This window comes from Thermomyces dupontii (genome assembly GCF_041956625.1).
Source record: "Thermomyces dupontii strain NRRL 2155 unplaced genomic scaffold VTN31scaffold_2, whole genome shotgun sequence".
In the NCBI taxonomy this organism is placed as follows: domain Eukaryota; kingdom Fungi; phylum Ascomycota; class Eurotiomycetes; order Eurotiales; family Trichocomaceae; genus Thermomyces; species Thermomyces dupontii.
In genome coordinates this window covers 1,955,398-1,971,837 of record NW_027192308.1, presented here as the reverse complement: position 1 = coordinate 1,971,837, position 16,440 = coordinate 1,955,398, and the positions used below count along the sequence as shown (strand labels likewise).

General features: G+C 52.5%; 5 protein-coding genes across 5 annotated transcripts; 1 reads left to right on the top strand and 4 right to left on the bottom strand.

Moving 5' to 3' along the window:
* Positions 1–65: 65 nt before the first annotated feature.
* VTN31DRAFT_3114 (uncharacterized protein) lies at positions 66–1,226 on the top strand (the record flags this gene model as incomplete). The annotated part of the gene is made up of 1 exon (XM_069403358.1): positions 66–1,226. The coding sequence occupies one exon, from the start codon at positions 66–68 to the stop codon at positions 1,224–1,226; it is 1,161 nt and encodes a 386-aa protein (XP_069262547.1).
* Positions 1,227–1,313: 87 nt separating this feature from the next.
* VTN31DRAFT_3113 (uncharacterized protein) lies at positions 1,314–2,936 on the bottom strand (the record flags this gene model as incomplete). The annotated part of the gene is made up of 5 exons (XM_069403357.1): positions 1,314–2,104; positions 2,155–2,370; positions 2,431–2,569; positions 2,633–2,770; positions 2,823–2,936. The coding sequence occupies 5 exons, from the start codon at positions 2,934–2,936 to the stop codon at positions 1,314–1,316; spliced, it is 1,398 nt and encodes a 465-aa protein (XP_069262546.1).
* Positions 2,937–4,382: 1,446 nt separating this feature from the next.
* On the bottom strand, positions 4,383–5,162 carry VTN31DRAFT_3112 (uncharacterized protein; the record flags this gene model as incomplete). The annotated part of the gene is made up of 1 exon (XM_069403356.1): positions 4,383–5,162. One exon carries the CDS (start codon positions 5,160–5,162, stop codon positions 4,383–4,385), a length of 780 nt encoding a protein of 259 aa, XP_069262545.1.
* A 3,474-nt stretch (positions 5,163–8,636) lies between these two features.
* On the bottom strand, positions 8,637–10,771 carry VTN31DRAFT_3111 (uncharacterized protein; the record flags this gene model as incomplete). Its single annotated transcript, XM_069403355.1, has 3 exons — positions 8,637–10,173; positions 10,233–10,400; positions 10,455–10,771. 3 exons carry the CDS (start codon positions 10,769–10,771, stop codon positions 8,637–8,639), a joined length of 2,022 nt encoding a protein of 673 aa, XP_069262544.1.
* Positions 10,772–14,415: 3,644 nt separating this feature from the next.
* Positions 14,416–15,468, bottom strand: VTN31DRAFT_3110 (uncharacterized protein; the record flags this gene model as incomplete). The annotated part of the gene is made up of 1 exon (XM_069403354.1): positions 14,416–15,468. The coding sequence occupies one exon, from the start codon at positions 15,466–15,468 to the stop codon at positions 14,416–14,418; it is 1,053 nt and encodes a 350-aa protein (XP_069262543.1).
* Between the last annotated feature and the right edge of the window lie 972 nt (positions 15,469–16,440).

Here is a 16,440-nt window from a genome sequence, read left to right as displayed (position 1 = left end):
TTTATATAATCACACGCAACAAAGCAGGCCGAGCGAAGAATACTCTGTACTACGGTCTGAAAAATATGCAAATCCTCTTCTTTGGCTCCAACGGCTCCGGGCAACTCGGCCTCGGACACCAAGACGACGTCTCGCAACCAACGCACTGTCTCTTCGACAACGACGACGACTGCCACCATCGCCGCGCAGACACCGAACCGCAACAACGACCGCCTCCAGGAGCAGGCCGCGTGGTTCGCATCGTCGCCGGAGGAAACCATACCCTGATCCTTTTTGAGTCTGGCGCGGTGTACGCGGCGGGGTTCAACGCGGACGGACGATGTGGGGGGGTTCAGGAGGAAAGCCTGCTTCGGTTCCGGCGGGTGCGGCTACGTGATGGCGATGACGGAACAGTGGTGGATAGGTTCAGAGATGTCTCCGCGTCGTGGGCGGCAAGCTTCCTAGTTGCCGATATTGACGAAGAGAAGAATGGAGTGGGAGATGGGCAGAGGGTTTACGTGCTTGGCTCTGGGGACAGGGGGGAGCTGGGACTCGGCAAGGACATTGTCAGGGCTTCTGCGTGTGAAGTTCTACGGGATTTCCCGCCCCAAGAGCAGCGTATTGTGTCGATTGCGAGCGGCATGGGACATACTGTTGCGATCCTGTCGAATGGAGATGTCTACGGATGGGGTGCCGCACGGAAAGGTCAGCTAGGAACCGCTCTCGCGGCGAAGAAGATCGTGTGGAAGCCAGAGAAAATCGAGGGTGCCATCCCTTTTGCAGCGCGCGCGGTGGTCTGCGGCCGCGAGTTTACCGTGATTACGGGCCCGCAAGAGTCCGGGCAGTATGTGATTCTAGGTGCGCAAGATGATCGCTGGCGCATCAGGTCAGACGCGCCCTCGACATTGACGAAGGCTAGATCGATCGCTGCCAGTTGGCATGGCATCTATGTACATGACTTTGATTCAAATGTCACCGCTTGGGGGCGTCAAGACCGTGGTCAGTTGCCGCCGCCGGATCTCGGCCCAGTGGCCCAGATCGCCGTCGGCAGCGAGCATGCCATCGCGTTGCTTCCTGACCGGAAAACGGTCGTTGCCTTTGGATGGGGTGAGCATGGGAATTGCGGCCCGGAGACTGATGAGAGGGGGAACGTCGCCGGAAGATACAACGTCATTCCTCTTCCGCAGGACACCACTGTCCTAGGCCTTGGAGCAGGTTGCGCAACGAGTTGGATCATCACGTCGTAGTATTGCGATGCAGGGCTGCATCTTCCCGGCCTCTACGGCATTTTGGGTGATTCAGTCAAAGAGACCGAGTTCGCGCACCTGCACTGGTCAGTTCACTCCGCCGTGGTCGTACGGTGTCCGGAAGTCGTACCTGAGATATGTGCTGCGTGGGCGGGATTCTATGCTCATCCGCAGCGTTGTCATTTCTTTGCCGTCCAGGAAGAATATCGCCCATGTTATGGACAATGGTCCTCCTCGGACCTGCGTGGTGTGATCCCTTTTTGGCGTCAGCTGAGGAAGGATCTGAGAAATGGACGAGGTACTAACAGGCTCAAGACTCTGGTCCCATCTAAGGCTGTCCTCGGCGTTTTCATCGTCAAGATTCAATTCATCCCATTGCCTGTCATCATCCACAGGGACAAACAGGGAATTATCCATATCTACGTAGGTGGGTCGCGTGCCAGAAGCCTCCACCTTTGGCGGTGAAAGCTGCGCGGTCCTGGGAGCCGGTGGAGGAATTGAGTGCCGGGGTGGTGGAGGAGGCATCTGGTTCCTTGTCGAAGCAGATGCGTTGCCAGATTCGTTTCGTGCTGCCGGCCTTGCGGAGAGTTGGGACACGGCCTGCGAATCATCCGACTCGTCTTCCTCGTCGCCTGCGTCCCCGCGTGTCATTAACGTATACTCACAGGCGACGCCGTCGGATTCATGGGCCAATTGAAGAGGCCGACATGCCCGAGTGTAGCGCGCCGTTATTGATGCTTTCATGCTGTCTGCATGAACAACAGCGGCCTTGAAATCTTTTACGTTGATAGCGACATGGACATTCTCCTGCACTAGGAACTCCTCAAAGTCTTTAGTTTCTATAGCCACCGACGTGTGAACTGGCTGCTTCAAGATCTCTGATAAAACAATCAGCATTTGTTTTCGAGATGTTTTATGCGGGGCACACCTTTGCCATCGGTGACCTTGGTCGTATAACTAGTCAGAATTGCCTTTCCCTTCTCTGAGTAAATATCTAGCTCCTCAGATGACGGACTGAAATGCTCGATGAGCTCCCGTAGGATCTTTGAGTCTATTCGCCACAGATTTCTTGTTTTTGTCCTGTCAAAGATGGCGTGCTGGACATTGGCCGGTTCGTAAGTGAGCTTGTACGATTTCACAACGCCTGTCAAATAACGTCAGCTTCGAGTCTCCGCACTGATGCGGACGTTGGCGCCTCGGGAACCTTGACTGCAGATCATCTTGACGATAAGCCGGCATTCCGTCTGGCTGAGCGAGTCGTGGAGGCGGACATCACAGCGCTCCACGGCGGTATCCCTGTCTCGGGATTCGGCTGCTTTGCCTTTGAAAATGGACAGGAGGGCCTGAAGTATTCTTAATGAGAACCACACCCTTTTTTGGCCCGGTTCGGAGAAGATCGGAAGTACCTTGAGATAAAGCTGGCAGGAAAACCTGTCCGGACCCCTTCGCGGCAACGAAAAAGAGTACGCTGAGAAGAACTTGGTGGAATCGAAAACGAAAGACGCATATGCTGTCCTTGAGCTATTCAGGGTACTCAGACGAAGCTTGATAGCGTTGGTCTCATGGACATCATCAGTTTGAGAAGGTTCGTCTTACCTGATCATATTCCGCCTCAAGAGACACGCTCTCGTTGAATTTGGAGAGGCAGATCAACGCGTCATGAAGACGCAGCAGTGCCGGAGGCTCGAGTGAGAATGACAGGGAGGCCATGATTAGTATGCACACTTCGCTGTTTCTATCACGCGTCGTTGCGCGTGTCTCGAGTCGGACTTTTAAGAAGGTTGCTGGAAAAGCTGCCCGCGACCCGCTAATCACCGGGGCCTAATGGCAAAAGACAGCTGCAAGTCTGCAAAAGAGCCTTTTGGAAGGCTGAAAAGCCGTTCTCCGGTGGTTCTAACAAGGATGTTGAGAGTTGAAGCAATTCTCTCTGACAGCTTAACAGCCTGCAAGTCATGAAATGGGTCTGGAGTTCCAAAAAAAAAAAAAAAAAAAGAAAACCGACACGAGATTCGAACCACCAGCCTTCAAATCAGGCACAATGCCCCACAAAGTGCTCCCTCTGTGCACCGCGGATGCGTTTGGGGTGTGCAGTGTACGCGCCAGGTACAAAACGCTGGCATCAATCAACGGCAGATATCTCATCTTCTACGAGCGAAACAGACATTCAAATATGAATAACGAGATTCAACAGAGTCCAGCGGGTCGGTAAGTATGGATGCAAAGAAAAATAGAAAAAAAAAAGATCAGGAGTTGCGAAGGTGCCTTCTTGAATCTTCCTCAAGTTTGACCTGGCCAACACAACTCCCCCGTCATCAGCAGGGCAACGGGGTCACAGACTGGGAAGATCAGTCACCTACGTAGTCGCCCTTGCAAGTGAAGCTGCAAACCGTAAGCCACTGCCCCTCGACGGCCACCAAGAGCATCCTAATTGATTGATAGCTGACCCGAGATTCCTAGTTGGGAGATCTGGGCAATTTTGTTCAATCTGTGAATCAGTAGCCTACACCATCAAATGAAAGAAATTGCTGAACCCGTAGTCGTTGATCCGTCCCTTAATGCCGCCACCGACACGCCTGGAAAGGGCCTCCTTGTTCTGACTGAACCCGATATCGGTCCTTTAGGTAAAATTCAAGCCGAAGTCAGTGTAATTACAGTGACAGATCAGAACATTCCTACCCATGATTGGAACTGGAACCAAATATTCAACTGGGGAAGTTTTACCACCGACCTGGTTGATCTTGATCTGGAGAGAACAAGCCCCGAACGGGCTTAAAAACGTACACCAGGAGCACAGGCTCAAGCATGGACAGGAGGATTCGAATCAAATAGAATGCTTCCCTATCCATGACCGCCACGTTCAAGATTCGAATGAACCGAAACAATCATTCAACTCATATCAAACAAGTAGCCTACTGTCCACCAAAAAAGTCATCGCACTCGTTCTCTCTGAAATTTCGGGCTCAATGCAGTCCCCAACTCTGAATCAACTGTACAAGCAGATCAGCGAAGGGATGATTTCTGGGTTCAAGATTGAGTTGAAAGCTTCAGTTGGGATGTAGTTAACTAATGGGTAGTTATGCTTTTTTTTTCCATCACAAATATCCATTAGTTACAGGCAACAGGCGCAATACGGTCACTCAACAATCCGGGGCCTCCTCAGATGTCGAAAGCGAGTGCCCTCAGCTGGCCCACCGCTGAGAGCTGCTGCTTGACTGCTTCCGAGTCACTGGGCATGTTTGTTTCTCCTTCTTCTTCTCTTTCCTCACCACTCACATCTTCTTTGCCAGTGGAGACATGGTCTGGATTGCGTGACCGCTTGGAAGTCGGACTCGAGACGGTGCGCTCCTTTTCCATGTTTCCAGACACCTCGGTGTCTCCAAAGAATTCACACAAGAGGTCGGACGCGGATCGCAGCGATTCTGTTGATCCGGGTGATCCCGGCAATCCCGGCAATTCGTCCCATAAGTCTGGATCAGGCTCCACCTCCTTCTCTCTCAGCTCCCGCTTCAACTCCCGTACCCGCTTTTCCAGAGCGTCGAGTGATTGGAAGGACTTGAGCTTCTCTTCCTCCTCTTTCATGCGTCTTTCCCGCGACCTGAGGAACTCCTCCTTCTCTCTTTGTGCCCTCTCAACGACATCTGAAATCGACCTTTTATGGTTGTTCGTCGATGCCGTCGCTGGTACGTCATATATACTGGTGTCCTCAGGCTCCTCCTTCACTCCTCTGTGACTTTTGAGGTTCTCCGGGATGGGAATGGTCGTAGCTCCGGTAGCGGGGACCTTTCTCTTGGTCTGACTGCAATGCACAGAATGACATCCATTGCTTTTGTGCCGTTGCCCATGGTTGTCTGCCGAAATGTATACTTCGCAGCATCCTCGAGCTTGGGTTTCCACAGTTTTGATGAAACAAACGTTGGTCTCCTTTTCGCCTCGCATTGCGTGGCCAGCAGCTTCTTCGCAGGTTTGTTGTTGCGTTCGATTTCGTCCCAATTTTCCATGAGACCGGTGAGCACATCGATAAACTCATCCGGTGTCTCAAACCATGAGTTTTTTGGGACGCGCACAAGGGTTGAGACTAGAGGTTTCGTCAGACTAGTGAGCTTCAAACTCATTGAAGGATCAAGTACTTACAGCCCGACGGAGACCAGCGCTTGTACACAAGGGCCCCAAATTCATTCTCGACCATGGCACTCATCCACACAGTGATCTTGATGTCAATCTCTTGTCCTACCAACCCAGCCTCCTTTTCCTTGACTGCCATTGCACGTGACCCGTGCACGGGCATCCCTGCGTGAACACTATACATGTTGGACTGGCGTCGCGTCCGTTCCATGGATTTGTTGTGGTGTGCGTTGGCAACGACGGAACTAGACTGAAGAGACTCTGCGGTGAGAGAGATGGAATTGTATGGGGAAGGGCGTAACGAACAGGAACTCGCTGAAGTTCGAAATGTGTTTGTGAACTAAGATGAAACATTGAAATGTGAAGAGCGTTGCCATTGTGTAGATAACAGGTTTATATCCAGGAAGGAAACCTTGAATCAGAGTACAGATTGAGACTAGGAACCAGTCCTGGAAATTTACGGAGCTTATGTACTATGCGCTCAGTATTCCTAGTACTGTAGTGACGCCGTTATCGACTCCGGACTCCCCGGATGGAGCAGTTTCTTCCTAATAATGGCGAGAACTATGAGTTTACTATCAGAATCCCATTAATGTGGTAGTCCCCAGCAACGGCCCGTACGGATCGGATCCTCTCGTCCGTATCGCTGCCAGGAGATTGGGATTTTTGCCAAATTCAGCTTATCCACGGCAACACGGATACACTGTCCTCTCGATGCCTTCTTTCGTTGTCTTGAAATACATGACCTTAACGCAGTCGACGCTCACTGGTATTCTTGTCTTTCTAAGGGGATTGGTGCTGCTCGAGCGGTAAATTGCACAGCAGACAGTGGTAGACTATCCAAAAGTATGGTATTTCTGTGCTAGCATTGAGTGCATTATCGATCTCTACCATTATTCGGAAAAATCTTACGAGAAACTCAAGAAGTGACTACTTTAAGCTGTATGAGTAATAGTCCTCTGGAGATCCCACCTAGGTACTAGTAGTAGGTACTATGGGCCTGTTCGTAAAGAAGTATAGGTCGACAAAGTAGTAGCTACTGCCTACTAGAAGGTTACCTGGTAGAGAGTACCAAGCTAGCATCCTCCATGCACCGTGCCAAGTGGGAGTAACCTAGGTGCAGCATGTAGATAGATTAAGCACGTCCATCACTCGCAAATCGCAGATCGTCCACGAGTGTGCTTGTGTCGTGACAGCACTGAGGATGGCAGTTCAATTGGTCGGTACTCCGTACGGAGTACTTAATCTTTGATAAGGTATGATTGGCCCGTCGACTTAAATGTCGACTTAAGGCAAGACCTGTGGCAATAATCCCTTACTGGCCCAATACATACACATTTTGGCAGACTGGCCTCTATAGGCTGCCGTACTCCTACCTTGTCGTGTGCGGAATAATGTCGCTTAATACTTCATGTTTTGCACTGGAAGCAAACCATGCGGTTTCCTTCACCTGGGACCGTCCATCAGGCAGTACACATACAGAGGACTGGAGCAGTTTCGGGGCCTTTATGAGAGGGAACTAAATCGGCAAAAGGAAGGCACGCAAGTCAGTGAATGGATACTTTTCTTCATCAATGTCGATGAGAGAACGTTCATCCATGACTTCCTCAAGTCTCCTGACAAAACGATCCGCGGCAGCTAGAATTCCTACGATAAGGTCCAAAACCTCTTGTTGGTCAGAATGCCAGAGTCAACAGAGCACGCCGCTGCAGCGGACTCCTTCCATGATGTGTTCAGGGATGCCATCCGGGATATGGGACTCAAGCTGAAAAGCCTCGGAGGAGCCGATCGCTCGGGCAAGGACGGCCGCAAGAAACTGGACAAGCAGTACCTACCATGGAGACTCCCTCGGGTAGGACGAGAAACTGGCCGACCTTGGTACTTGAAGTCACAGTGTCAGAGTCAGCAGGCAAGCTGATGTCCGACGTGAAGTATTGGCTCTGCCAGGCTGAGGGCGCTGTGCAAGCTATTCTGTCATTGAAGGCGGACCGGCGACATTCAACAATCACAGTGGAGAAACGGGTGAGGAACGTCGAGACTAGACACCCGCAGCGAGATCAGTCGATTGTGATCCGCAAATGCAACACGAGCGTCGCCGTTCAAGGTGCTCCTCTGAGAATTGAATTCGACAAGGTAATCCTCTGCCAGCCAGAGCCTCCGCGGGAACATGATGTTCTTCTCGACAGAGAGGAGTTGACAGATATCGCTACCGGCATCTGGGTAGAGCAGGGGTTTTGCACAGATGAGAATGAGCGCTTATGAAAGGATGGAGAGGGCGTTACCTGTCCTCTACCTGCCCATTACCCTCCCACTCGACTATCCATAACAGATTTTAGACTGCATGTACCCTAGGTACCTTTACAAGTACCCTACTTTACCTCTCCGTAAAACGTCTAGCCCTAACCTACCAATTGGGAAGCCCTACACATCATCAATCTCCGTTCGCTCTTTTGCGCTTTCCAGGCCAGACGATCTCCTCTAAAACACAATTTCCTGCCTTTCACCCCGGAAATAGATTCCTCTGTCGACCTTCCACCTCCTGACAGGTCTTCCAAGATCTTCCAGAACGTTCTGGTGACGTTCGAAATCGACTGGGCAGCGGCTCTCCAAGAAAAGCTTCCACATCTCCCTGTCGGGTCATCGTGTGGACAAGCAGCATCTCTCGAAATATCTGGAATCCAACAGTCACACGGATGGTCACAATACAGTGAGACGTCTGGTCACTAGTCGCGATGGAAGTGACACGTTGGATCTCGTGTACGACTACGCCATCAACAGGTTGAGCATTCGATGGAACGACAGCGCTCAACAACCGGTTAATGACTATGAAAAGACTATGAAAACGCCGTTTTTTTGCAATCCCAATCTCATCCCCGACATTCCGGGAGCGAAGGCTTTTGATGCAACGGAAGGGAATTGATCGATTAGACGGCATACCTGTTCGGTAGACGGCAGTAGTACAGCATTCTGCTTGCTGAATTCAGGGTTTGCTCGACAGTGTGCATGAGATACCTACGGCCTTGATGTCGCTTCTCGAGTCATGTACAAACTAGGTCAAACTCTATGTCTTCCTAATGTTGTTGTTGCTGGATCATTCTCGTGTCTAACCAGGACGTCGCATACTTGTTCAATATCAGCAGTATGATTCAAATGGGTATATATACCCTATTTCATGCAGTAAAGCTAAATCATGACACATTACAAGGATGCATCTATACATGTACAGCGACAATAGACACGGCCCCAGGCCCTAGACGTTATGATCCATCGATCGTCGTCTGTACAAAATCATTGCTCCTTTTGCGGCGTCTTTGAGCTCTCGCTGTCTGTCGGAGTTGTCTTTGACGTTCCGGAGCTCTCAGTATCGGCCTGCGCCGCAGGCGGCAGCTGCGAGAAACCCTGAATGCTTTTCTCCATGCCGCGGAACATTGGGCTCGTGCGCTCAAAGTAGCGGTTCACATGTCCCTCAAACAGCGTGTCATCCGTGTCGACATCATGGTCTCCGTCTTCAGACAGTTTTCTCGCCATGCCCGCTTCCCATTCTGCGCGGTAGTCTTCAATCTTTTGCTTGTAGTCCAGATCCGGATCGTACCGCTTGCCCACTCCCCAGAGGCGCTCCCACAGGGACAGGTGCTGCGGATGTATGGCCACGCCATGGTACTCATGCTCGCGGCCCTGCCGGATGTAGTGCCACCGACGCTCCTGCTCCTTCAGGTCGAGGCCGGTGGTGTCTGGAAGGAAGAGCCAAGTCATCAGCATCCCGGCCAGTCCAAACCAAGGCACCACGTAGAATCGCGTCTGCACGTCCATGTAGGCAAACATGATGGTTGCGACCAGCGCACCCAGCTTGCCCCAAGCGGCCGACAGACCGTGGGCTGTGGCGCGAATCGGCGCGGGATAGCACTCGGCAGCCACAAGGAAGGTCACGCAGTTGGGGCCGAATTGGTTGAAAAAGGATGACAGGAAGTACATCGCCTGAAATTCACGAATGTGCTCCGGAGAGGTATAGTACTCGTAGTTGAAGGCTGGAACGATGAAGAGGATGAAGACCATCAAGAAGCCCACCTGCTGCATCCACTTTCGACCATACAACTTGTTGTCAATCAGGAAGGACGCGAGATAGTAGCCGACCAGCGACACGCCGACGTTGAGCAAGTTCCAGAGCCAGTTGGCCATGAGAGCATCCTCATCCCCCGAGATGACCTTGATGAATTGCGACTGAAAGAGCTTGTTGCCGTAGAAAAAGACATCGTTCGCAAACCACGCTCCACAGGTGGCGATCATTCGGCCTCCAAAATACTTGAAGGTCAGCTTCAACGACTCCATGTCGTAGCCGGTCACGGACGCCTTCTTCTTGGCGATATCGAGCTGGCGGGAGGCAGCCTTCATGTGGTAGGTACGGTAGTAGACCAGCCACAGAGTGCCGACAGCTGGGAAGGCAAACGAGACTCGGTATGTCCACTGGGCGGACACGGTCGAAAAGGGAGGATTGGCCGATCCATGGTGGAAGCAGAGCAGTAGGATGATCAGCAGCCCTTGGTTCAAGAGCTGACCCCAGCCTTGCATCAAAAAGGCACTGGTCACCTTGCGGCCGCGGTGGAGGCGGTCCTCGCGTGTCGACACGCGGCCGGAGCCCACACCATTTTCCATGCCCGACGTGGCCGTCATGGGATACTCGCCGCCAACGCCAATGCCATAGATGAAGAGCGACCAGGCATAGCAGACGATCCAGCCATTCTGTGTGACTCCCCACGCGGCCGTGAGCATGACCAAGCCGAGGAGCATGATCGCAGCATCCTGGATAAGACCCCAGCGACGGCCGATCCTGTAGAAAGCACACGGTTATTGGCGTTAAACCCGCAGATGAGTAGAAGAATGACTTACCAGTCACCGATATAGCCCACGAGAATCTGGCCGACAATAATGCCGGCAATTTCGAGATAGTCAATCGCATCGAGCCAGGTCTTATTGCAGATGCTATGCTCTTCCCAGCAGGCGGGGAAGGCCGCCTCGAGCAGGGGCTTCACGTTTCCAATCGAGAATAGAACGTAACTGCATTCGGTTAGCGACACCGCCAGAACGGAACGACTGCACTATGTATCGCACCCTTCCAGCAGCAGCCCGGCGCCGGGGAGAACCATATTCTTAAAATAGTAAGAAACCGGGGAAAGAGGATCCTCCTTCGTCATTCGACCAATTGCCCGGAGCTCGCTGGCGGCCTCCGCCCGATCGACCGCCGAGACGAACGAGATGCGCTTCCAGATGGGCAGATCGGCCCAGTATTGCCCATCCTTGGTATAGCCATCGCTGGGACGAATCAGCGCGTCAAAGGCATCCTTCTCCAGCGCCGTCATCTCCTCAAACTGGGGGTGGGTGCCCGCCATGTCGGGCCCATGGGGCAGATTTGGACCCAGCGTCGCCATGATGGTGCGATTCGTATCTGTAAGTCCTTGGTGACAGCCGACAGGCGAAGTTATTGGAGGTCCCCGAGCCAGTTACCGATCTTGGCTCCAGGCGAAGCAACGCCCAGAGTCGACGGCGTTTCTTGGGGGGCAGGCCGAGACTTTAGATATAAAGACAAGAGTGGCTGCCGCCCGGGCCGGTGGGAAAGACAAGAGATCTGGCCGGAATCGATTAGTTAATCGATCACCAGACGATTTCAAAGACTGACAGCCACGCGGAGGAGAAGAATTAACCTGGACGAGAGAACCCAGGCACGAGGGCGAACGGCGGCTTTTGATATGCTGCCGGAGCCGGGCCTGGTCGGACCGGATGGCCGGCGGGGACAACCAGACACTACCAACGAATACTTCGTACTCCGTACTCGTACATAACCTAGGTAATGTACTCGGTAGGCCCGGCACCGGAGACTCATTGGGACTGTCTCTCAATGACAATCCCATGCTGATTGAGTATTGACACTGTCCGTGGTGGCCAAATTGGAGCATGGGCCGTCCGATGGTCGCTGGCGGAAAGCGGAAAGGTGCAAAAGCTGCAGCGGACCAATCAGAGAGCCGGATGCATGCACGTGCATGCACAAAATACCCTAAAAAATTCATCCAGAACTTGTCCCCTGCGCGAGGATCGACCGCCGCTCCAAACAGTCAGTTTGGTCAAACTCCCCAGTCTGCCAAGGCTTCTATGCCAAGACTTCCACGATCGGCAAGCCTCGCCCAAGCCACCACTTACGTAATCAAGTTAGCGACTGAGCGCGGCGCGCTTGTGGCGGCTCCCTTTTCCTTTTTGATCTCTTTGGGTCCCTGAGGATTTATCAAGGCCATCTCGCACTCAGTTCCGTACTTTGTACACTGCTTACCCGTCGTTGGCATGCTCCTTTCTCTTTGTCGAAATGGAAGCGACGATAGCTGAGCTCCTCTGGCCCTGGGAGCTGCGTGCTCCGATCGGTCATCTGTCGAACGCGTAATGCCTCAGTGCATTGCAGATCCGCCTTGGTTTCTTAAGAAACAAAGACTGTCGTCGTAAGCCACAAGCTGGCAGTCGGAGGACGCGCTCGGAGCCTTGAAGCCACAAACATCAGCATGAACGACGATCTTGAAGGAATAGCAGGCATCCATCGGACGAGACTGGAATCCCTTGGCGAAGAAGACACTCCGACCGTCGAGTCGACTCCTTGCTCTTAGTTCTATTCTCGATATGTAACTTGATAGCGGATCATGGCGATCATTGCACAGCGTAAGTGCTCTTTGATAGTTTGCTCAAATATCCCCTGTTTCGCGATTTATTTCCTGCAATTAATCCCAAAAAGTTACCTTAGTTTTGGGATGATCTTGGCATCGAGCAGCCTCATCGGCTGTTGGCCTTCTGCAGCATCTGGCTTAGGCAGTTTGCGCCGTTGAACACGCAATCCATCACTATTCGTTTGTTTCTTGGCCCGTTGTCGAGACAATTGGTTCTGAATATTTGCTGGAAGCCTGAATCTTGACACAGTATTCGGTGCAGCGTGTTGAAGACAGGAGTACTTGGCAGCAGTGTTCGCAGTGTCGGGTCTGCGGACTGTGCTCCAGTTGGAACACAGAACACATCAGACCGATCCCAAATGAGCTTCGAAAGTTGCATCAGCCCCAGTCAAGAAACCTCAAGTATTCGTCATCGGGAGAGCATGAGCAGTATGTAGGTAGGTTCATCCTATCAAACTCTGCACTCCGACTACTCCATATTGAAGCCAGAAACCGAAAATGAGAACGTCTCGGAGGCGCAAGATAGACTATATGGGTTACACTAGGACTGTTCTTTCATCCCAGCGATTACGAATCCCATGCAGTGTATGTATGCATCAGCAATCCATAATTAGACAAGTCACCTGACCAAAATCGCAGGCAATCATTTTCCCGTGCAGCCATATCAAAAGCATTCAACGCATCAACACTTTCGCTAATTCGTCCTGGTTCTAAATATGGATTGTATCCTGCATGTACCCTAGGTACCTTTACAAGTACCCTACTTTACCTCTCCGTAAAACGTCTAGCCCTAACCTACCAATTGGGAAGCCCTACACATCATCAATCTCCGTTCGCTCTTTTGCGCTTTCCAGGCCAGACGATCTCCTCTAAAACACAATTTCCTGCCTTTCACCCCGGAAATAGATTCCTCTGTCGACCTTCCACCTCCTGACAGGTCTTCCAAGATCTTCCAGAACGTTCTGGTGACGTTCGAAATCGACTGGGCAGCGGCTCTCCAAGAAAAGCTTCCACATCTCCCTGTCGGGTCATCGTGTGGACAAGCAGCATCTCTCGAAATATCTGGAATCCAACAGTCACACGGATGGTCACAATACAGTGAGACGTCTGGTCACTAGTCGCGATGGAAGTGACACGTTGGATCTCGTGTACGACTACGCCATCAACAGGTTGAGCATGGCTGGATCCCAGGTTCCAGATCTTGACCGTGCGGTCCAAGCATGCTGATGCAAAAGTATTCGTGTCCTTGGGATTGATTGCTACCCCCATCACGTAATGGCTGTGCCCTTCAAACACCTGCACGCACTTCCAGCCTTTCTCCCAGTCCCACAACTTGATCGTCATGTCATCGGAGGCGGTCAGGACGAACGGCTGCGTTGGGTGGACGGCAATCGACCGGATGTAGTCGGGGTGCGCCTCGAACTGGGTGATCTTCTCCGATGTGTTATAGTTGTACACTCGCAGCTGGAAGTCATCGGACCCGCAAACAATCCAGTTTTTGCGAGCAATGAAACGGCCAGCGCGGATAGGGACGTCCGTTAGTTCGAAGGTTTTGATGATGGACTAGAATAGAAGTCAGGTCAGCGTGGTGCATACTATGGTCGCGCCAAATCTCCTGGCTAACCTGAGTCTCGTATGACCAAATGTAGACATGGCCTGGAAGTATATCAGCTGCAATCGCCGTTGTTATGTCCTCAACTACACATACCGCTGTACAATGTCGTCAAAATCTGTAGTAAAAGCATTAGCAACATGTCTTGTCGGCGGGACTGCTTCGTACTCACCCATGGCTCTGTCGGATGAAAGTCAATACCCTTTACCCGCTCGGAGCGAGCAAAGAGCTGCCTCTGTAACAGCGCGTGGTGGTCAGCTTCTACTTTCTCGGCCAATGGGACTTCTGGCGACGCTCAAAACGCCACCTTTGACGGAGACTTCTGGACTCGGCACCGAGTATACGTACCTTCACGTCCAACCGCATCTTGACACTCCGAGCAGCGTGTCCTCGAAGATCAGGATCGAAGTTCGCCCTCTCGCCAGGGCCGTGAAAGAACAGGGAGACTCCAATCCAGTGGAGCTGGTGTCACTGAGACCAATCGACGGTCAGGACCTCCTTCGACAATCAGCGATTGAAAGCGCGGCCAGCGGAGGTCGAGCGACTGGATTGCGGGCGTTGAGAGCTTCGGAGCCGTGATGTGTCCAGAGTGTGGACTTCCAAAACGGGTTTGGCGTAGGTATATAGACTGTAATGATACGGACACGTTACAACCAGTTGTCGCCTCAGGCAGGGACGAACGGCACTACGAAATTGATTCCGACGGAGGGAATACCAAGGTCACAAGGGGGGCTTATGGATGTGGTTAGGGCTTATTCTACATCGCGACAGCAACAAAAACATGGCTAGATACATATGGCGGATTTGGTCGTGCCACTCTAACAACAATCCGACTGCCGACCAGGTCATGCCAAGGAACTTGTGGCCCCCCGTAGCCGAAATGCCCGATCCCTGACCGTGTCGGTTGACAAGCTCGACGAACTTGACGGAGAGTATGGTGGCAACCGACGAGGCCACGCCGAGACTCACGAAGCTTAACTGTTCCCATTGCATCAACCTTCAGCCACCTCAATCCTTTCGGTGAAAGACAACAAAGAAAAAGAAACAAGCATAAGTACTTACCGTGGTAAAGGCCAGGTGCCCAATCACGGATGCTCGACCTCCGTATTGCGTCTGCAGGATCGAAATCAGAATCCATCAGCTGGACGTACTCGTCCTGGTGGTACGCATAGAACCGGCTCCACCAGTTCCCCAGCGCGAACCGCGGCAGCACGGGTTGCTTGCCTGACAGAGCATAGAGCGTCCGGATCGCTCCCTTGTAGTCATGGCCATAGCAGAAGAGATACCCGTCGATGCGGTCCGTACCCGCACCGTTCCGTCGTGCGGCTACAAAATCGCCATCAAACAACATAGACGTGGAATCATCGAGCGCCGCGTACCCCGCGCGGGACAGCACCCCATGGCCCATATCGCACCGGCCATCGCACAAGTCCAGGGTGCGCGCCGTGCCGCCCAGGTTGAACTTCTGCCCTTCGTCGTTGTCGCCCTTCACACCGTACCGCCACGGCTTGCTCCACTCAGTGTACCGGTAGTTGAAGTGCACCACAAGCCCCGTCGGCGAGAACGGCTTCTTGTCATACGTCAGGTGGAAGTAATCCGTGATAATCTCGAGCTCGTCCTCGCGGTCGATCACCCGGAACTTGGGCTCCGGGAACCAGCGATTGATCGCAAACGTCGACGCGCGATCCTCAAATTGTCCGTCGGAAGCCCATTCATAGCGAAGCAGTCGGTCGGTCAGAACAGTGAAGCGATAATTGCGACCGGCGACGATGGAGGCCGGGTTGGCCACGGGGTTTGCCGAGTCGAACATGGTTATGTAGCACTATGGTGGTTGATCGAAACAATCGAGAGGTCGAAATCACTTGGAATGCAGAACAAGCACCGGCACGACAGGGAGTATCGGCCGGACGATGAGTCTGTTGTCGTCTAGGGAGAAATGAACGCTGGGCGAACTCGACTCGAATCGTTGGCTGAGGACGGGACTCCAGTACGGAGTACTCATACGCAAGCCAATACGGAGTCCCTACCAGAACGGTCCTGATACAAGTCCCTGAGAATTTGATCGGCGTGTTGTCGTAATTATAGGAATCTTACCGAAATACCATTACCTGGCTGCAAACAGTGCCGCATTCCCCCAGATAAGCCAGACCGGACCAATCAGCGCCCAGAATTGCCTGAAACTGGCCGCCACTGCACAGCCACACCTGCCTCAGCGTCAGCGTCGTGGCGGTGCAGGAGCAGTCCCTTGCTGCCAATCAAGCCCGGCTAATCCCCGCGAAGAGTGTCCGAGACTGCCAGCAGCGGATACCAGCGGAGAGCATCGTCGATTGGCACTGGAATTCAATCGAAACTGTCGTAGTTTGGCCACCCGTGGTGCGCTTGCGCGGTTTCGCCTGTCTTTCTACCACGTGTCTGAGACCCTCCTGCTAGAGGACAAGATCATCAAGATGTGAAGTTGGGCGTCAACATGGACACGGATTTTAGGGTCTGAGACGTGAATCCACACGCAGGGCCCTTCTGGTGGCTAGGGCTGGGAGCTCCAACACCCCTACCTACTCATGTCCTCCGTACTCCGTACAGTGAACAGTCCAACTGTTGGACTGTTAAATTTCCGGAAAGAAAATCTTGTTGCGGAAATTCTGCAAGAAAATAAAATATTATCTTGCAATTTTCTTGCAAGAAAATATTGCCAAGCCCATGGAAGCCTTCCAGATCAGGTATTGATAGATATACCTGTAACTCTATTAGGAAAGATGCCACCACGTGATCAAGGAAATTTCCT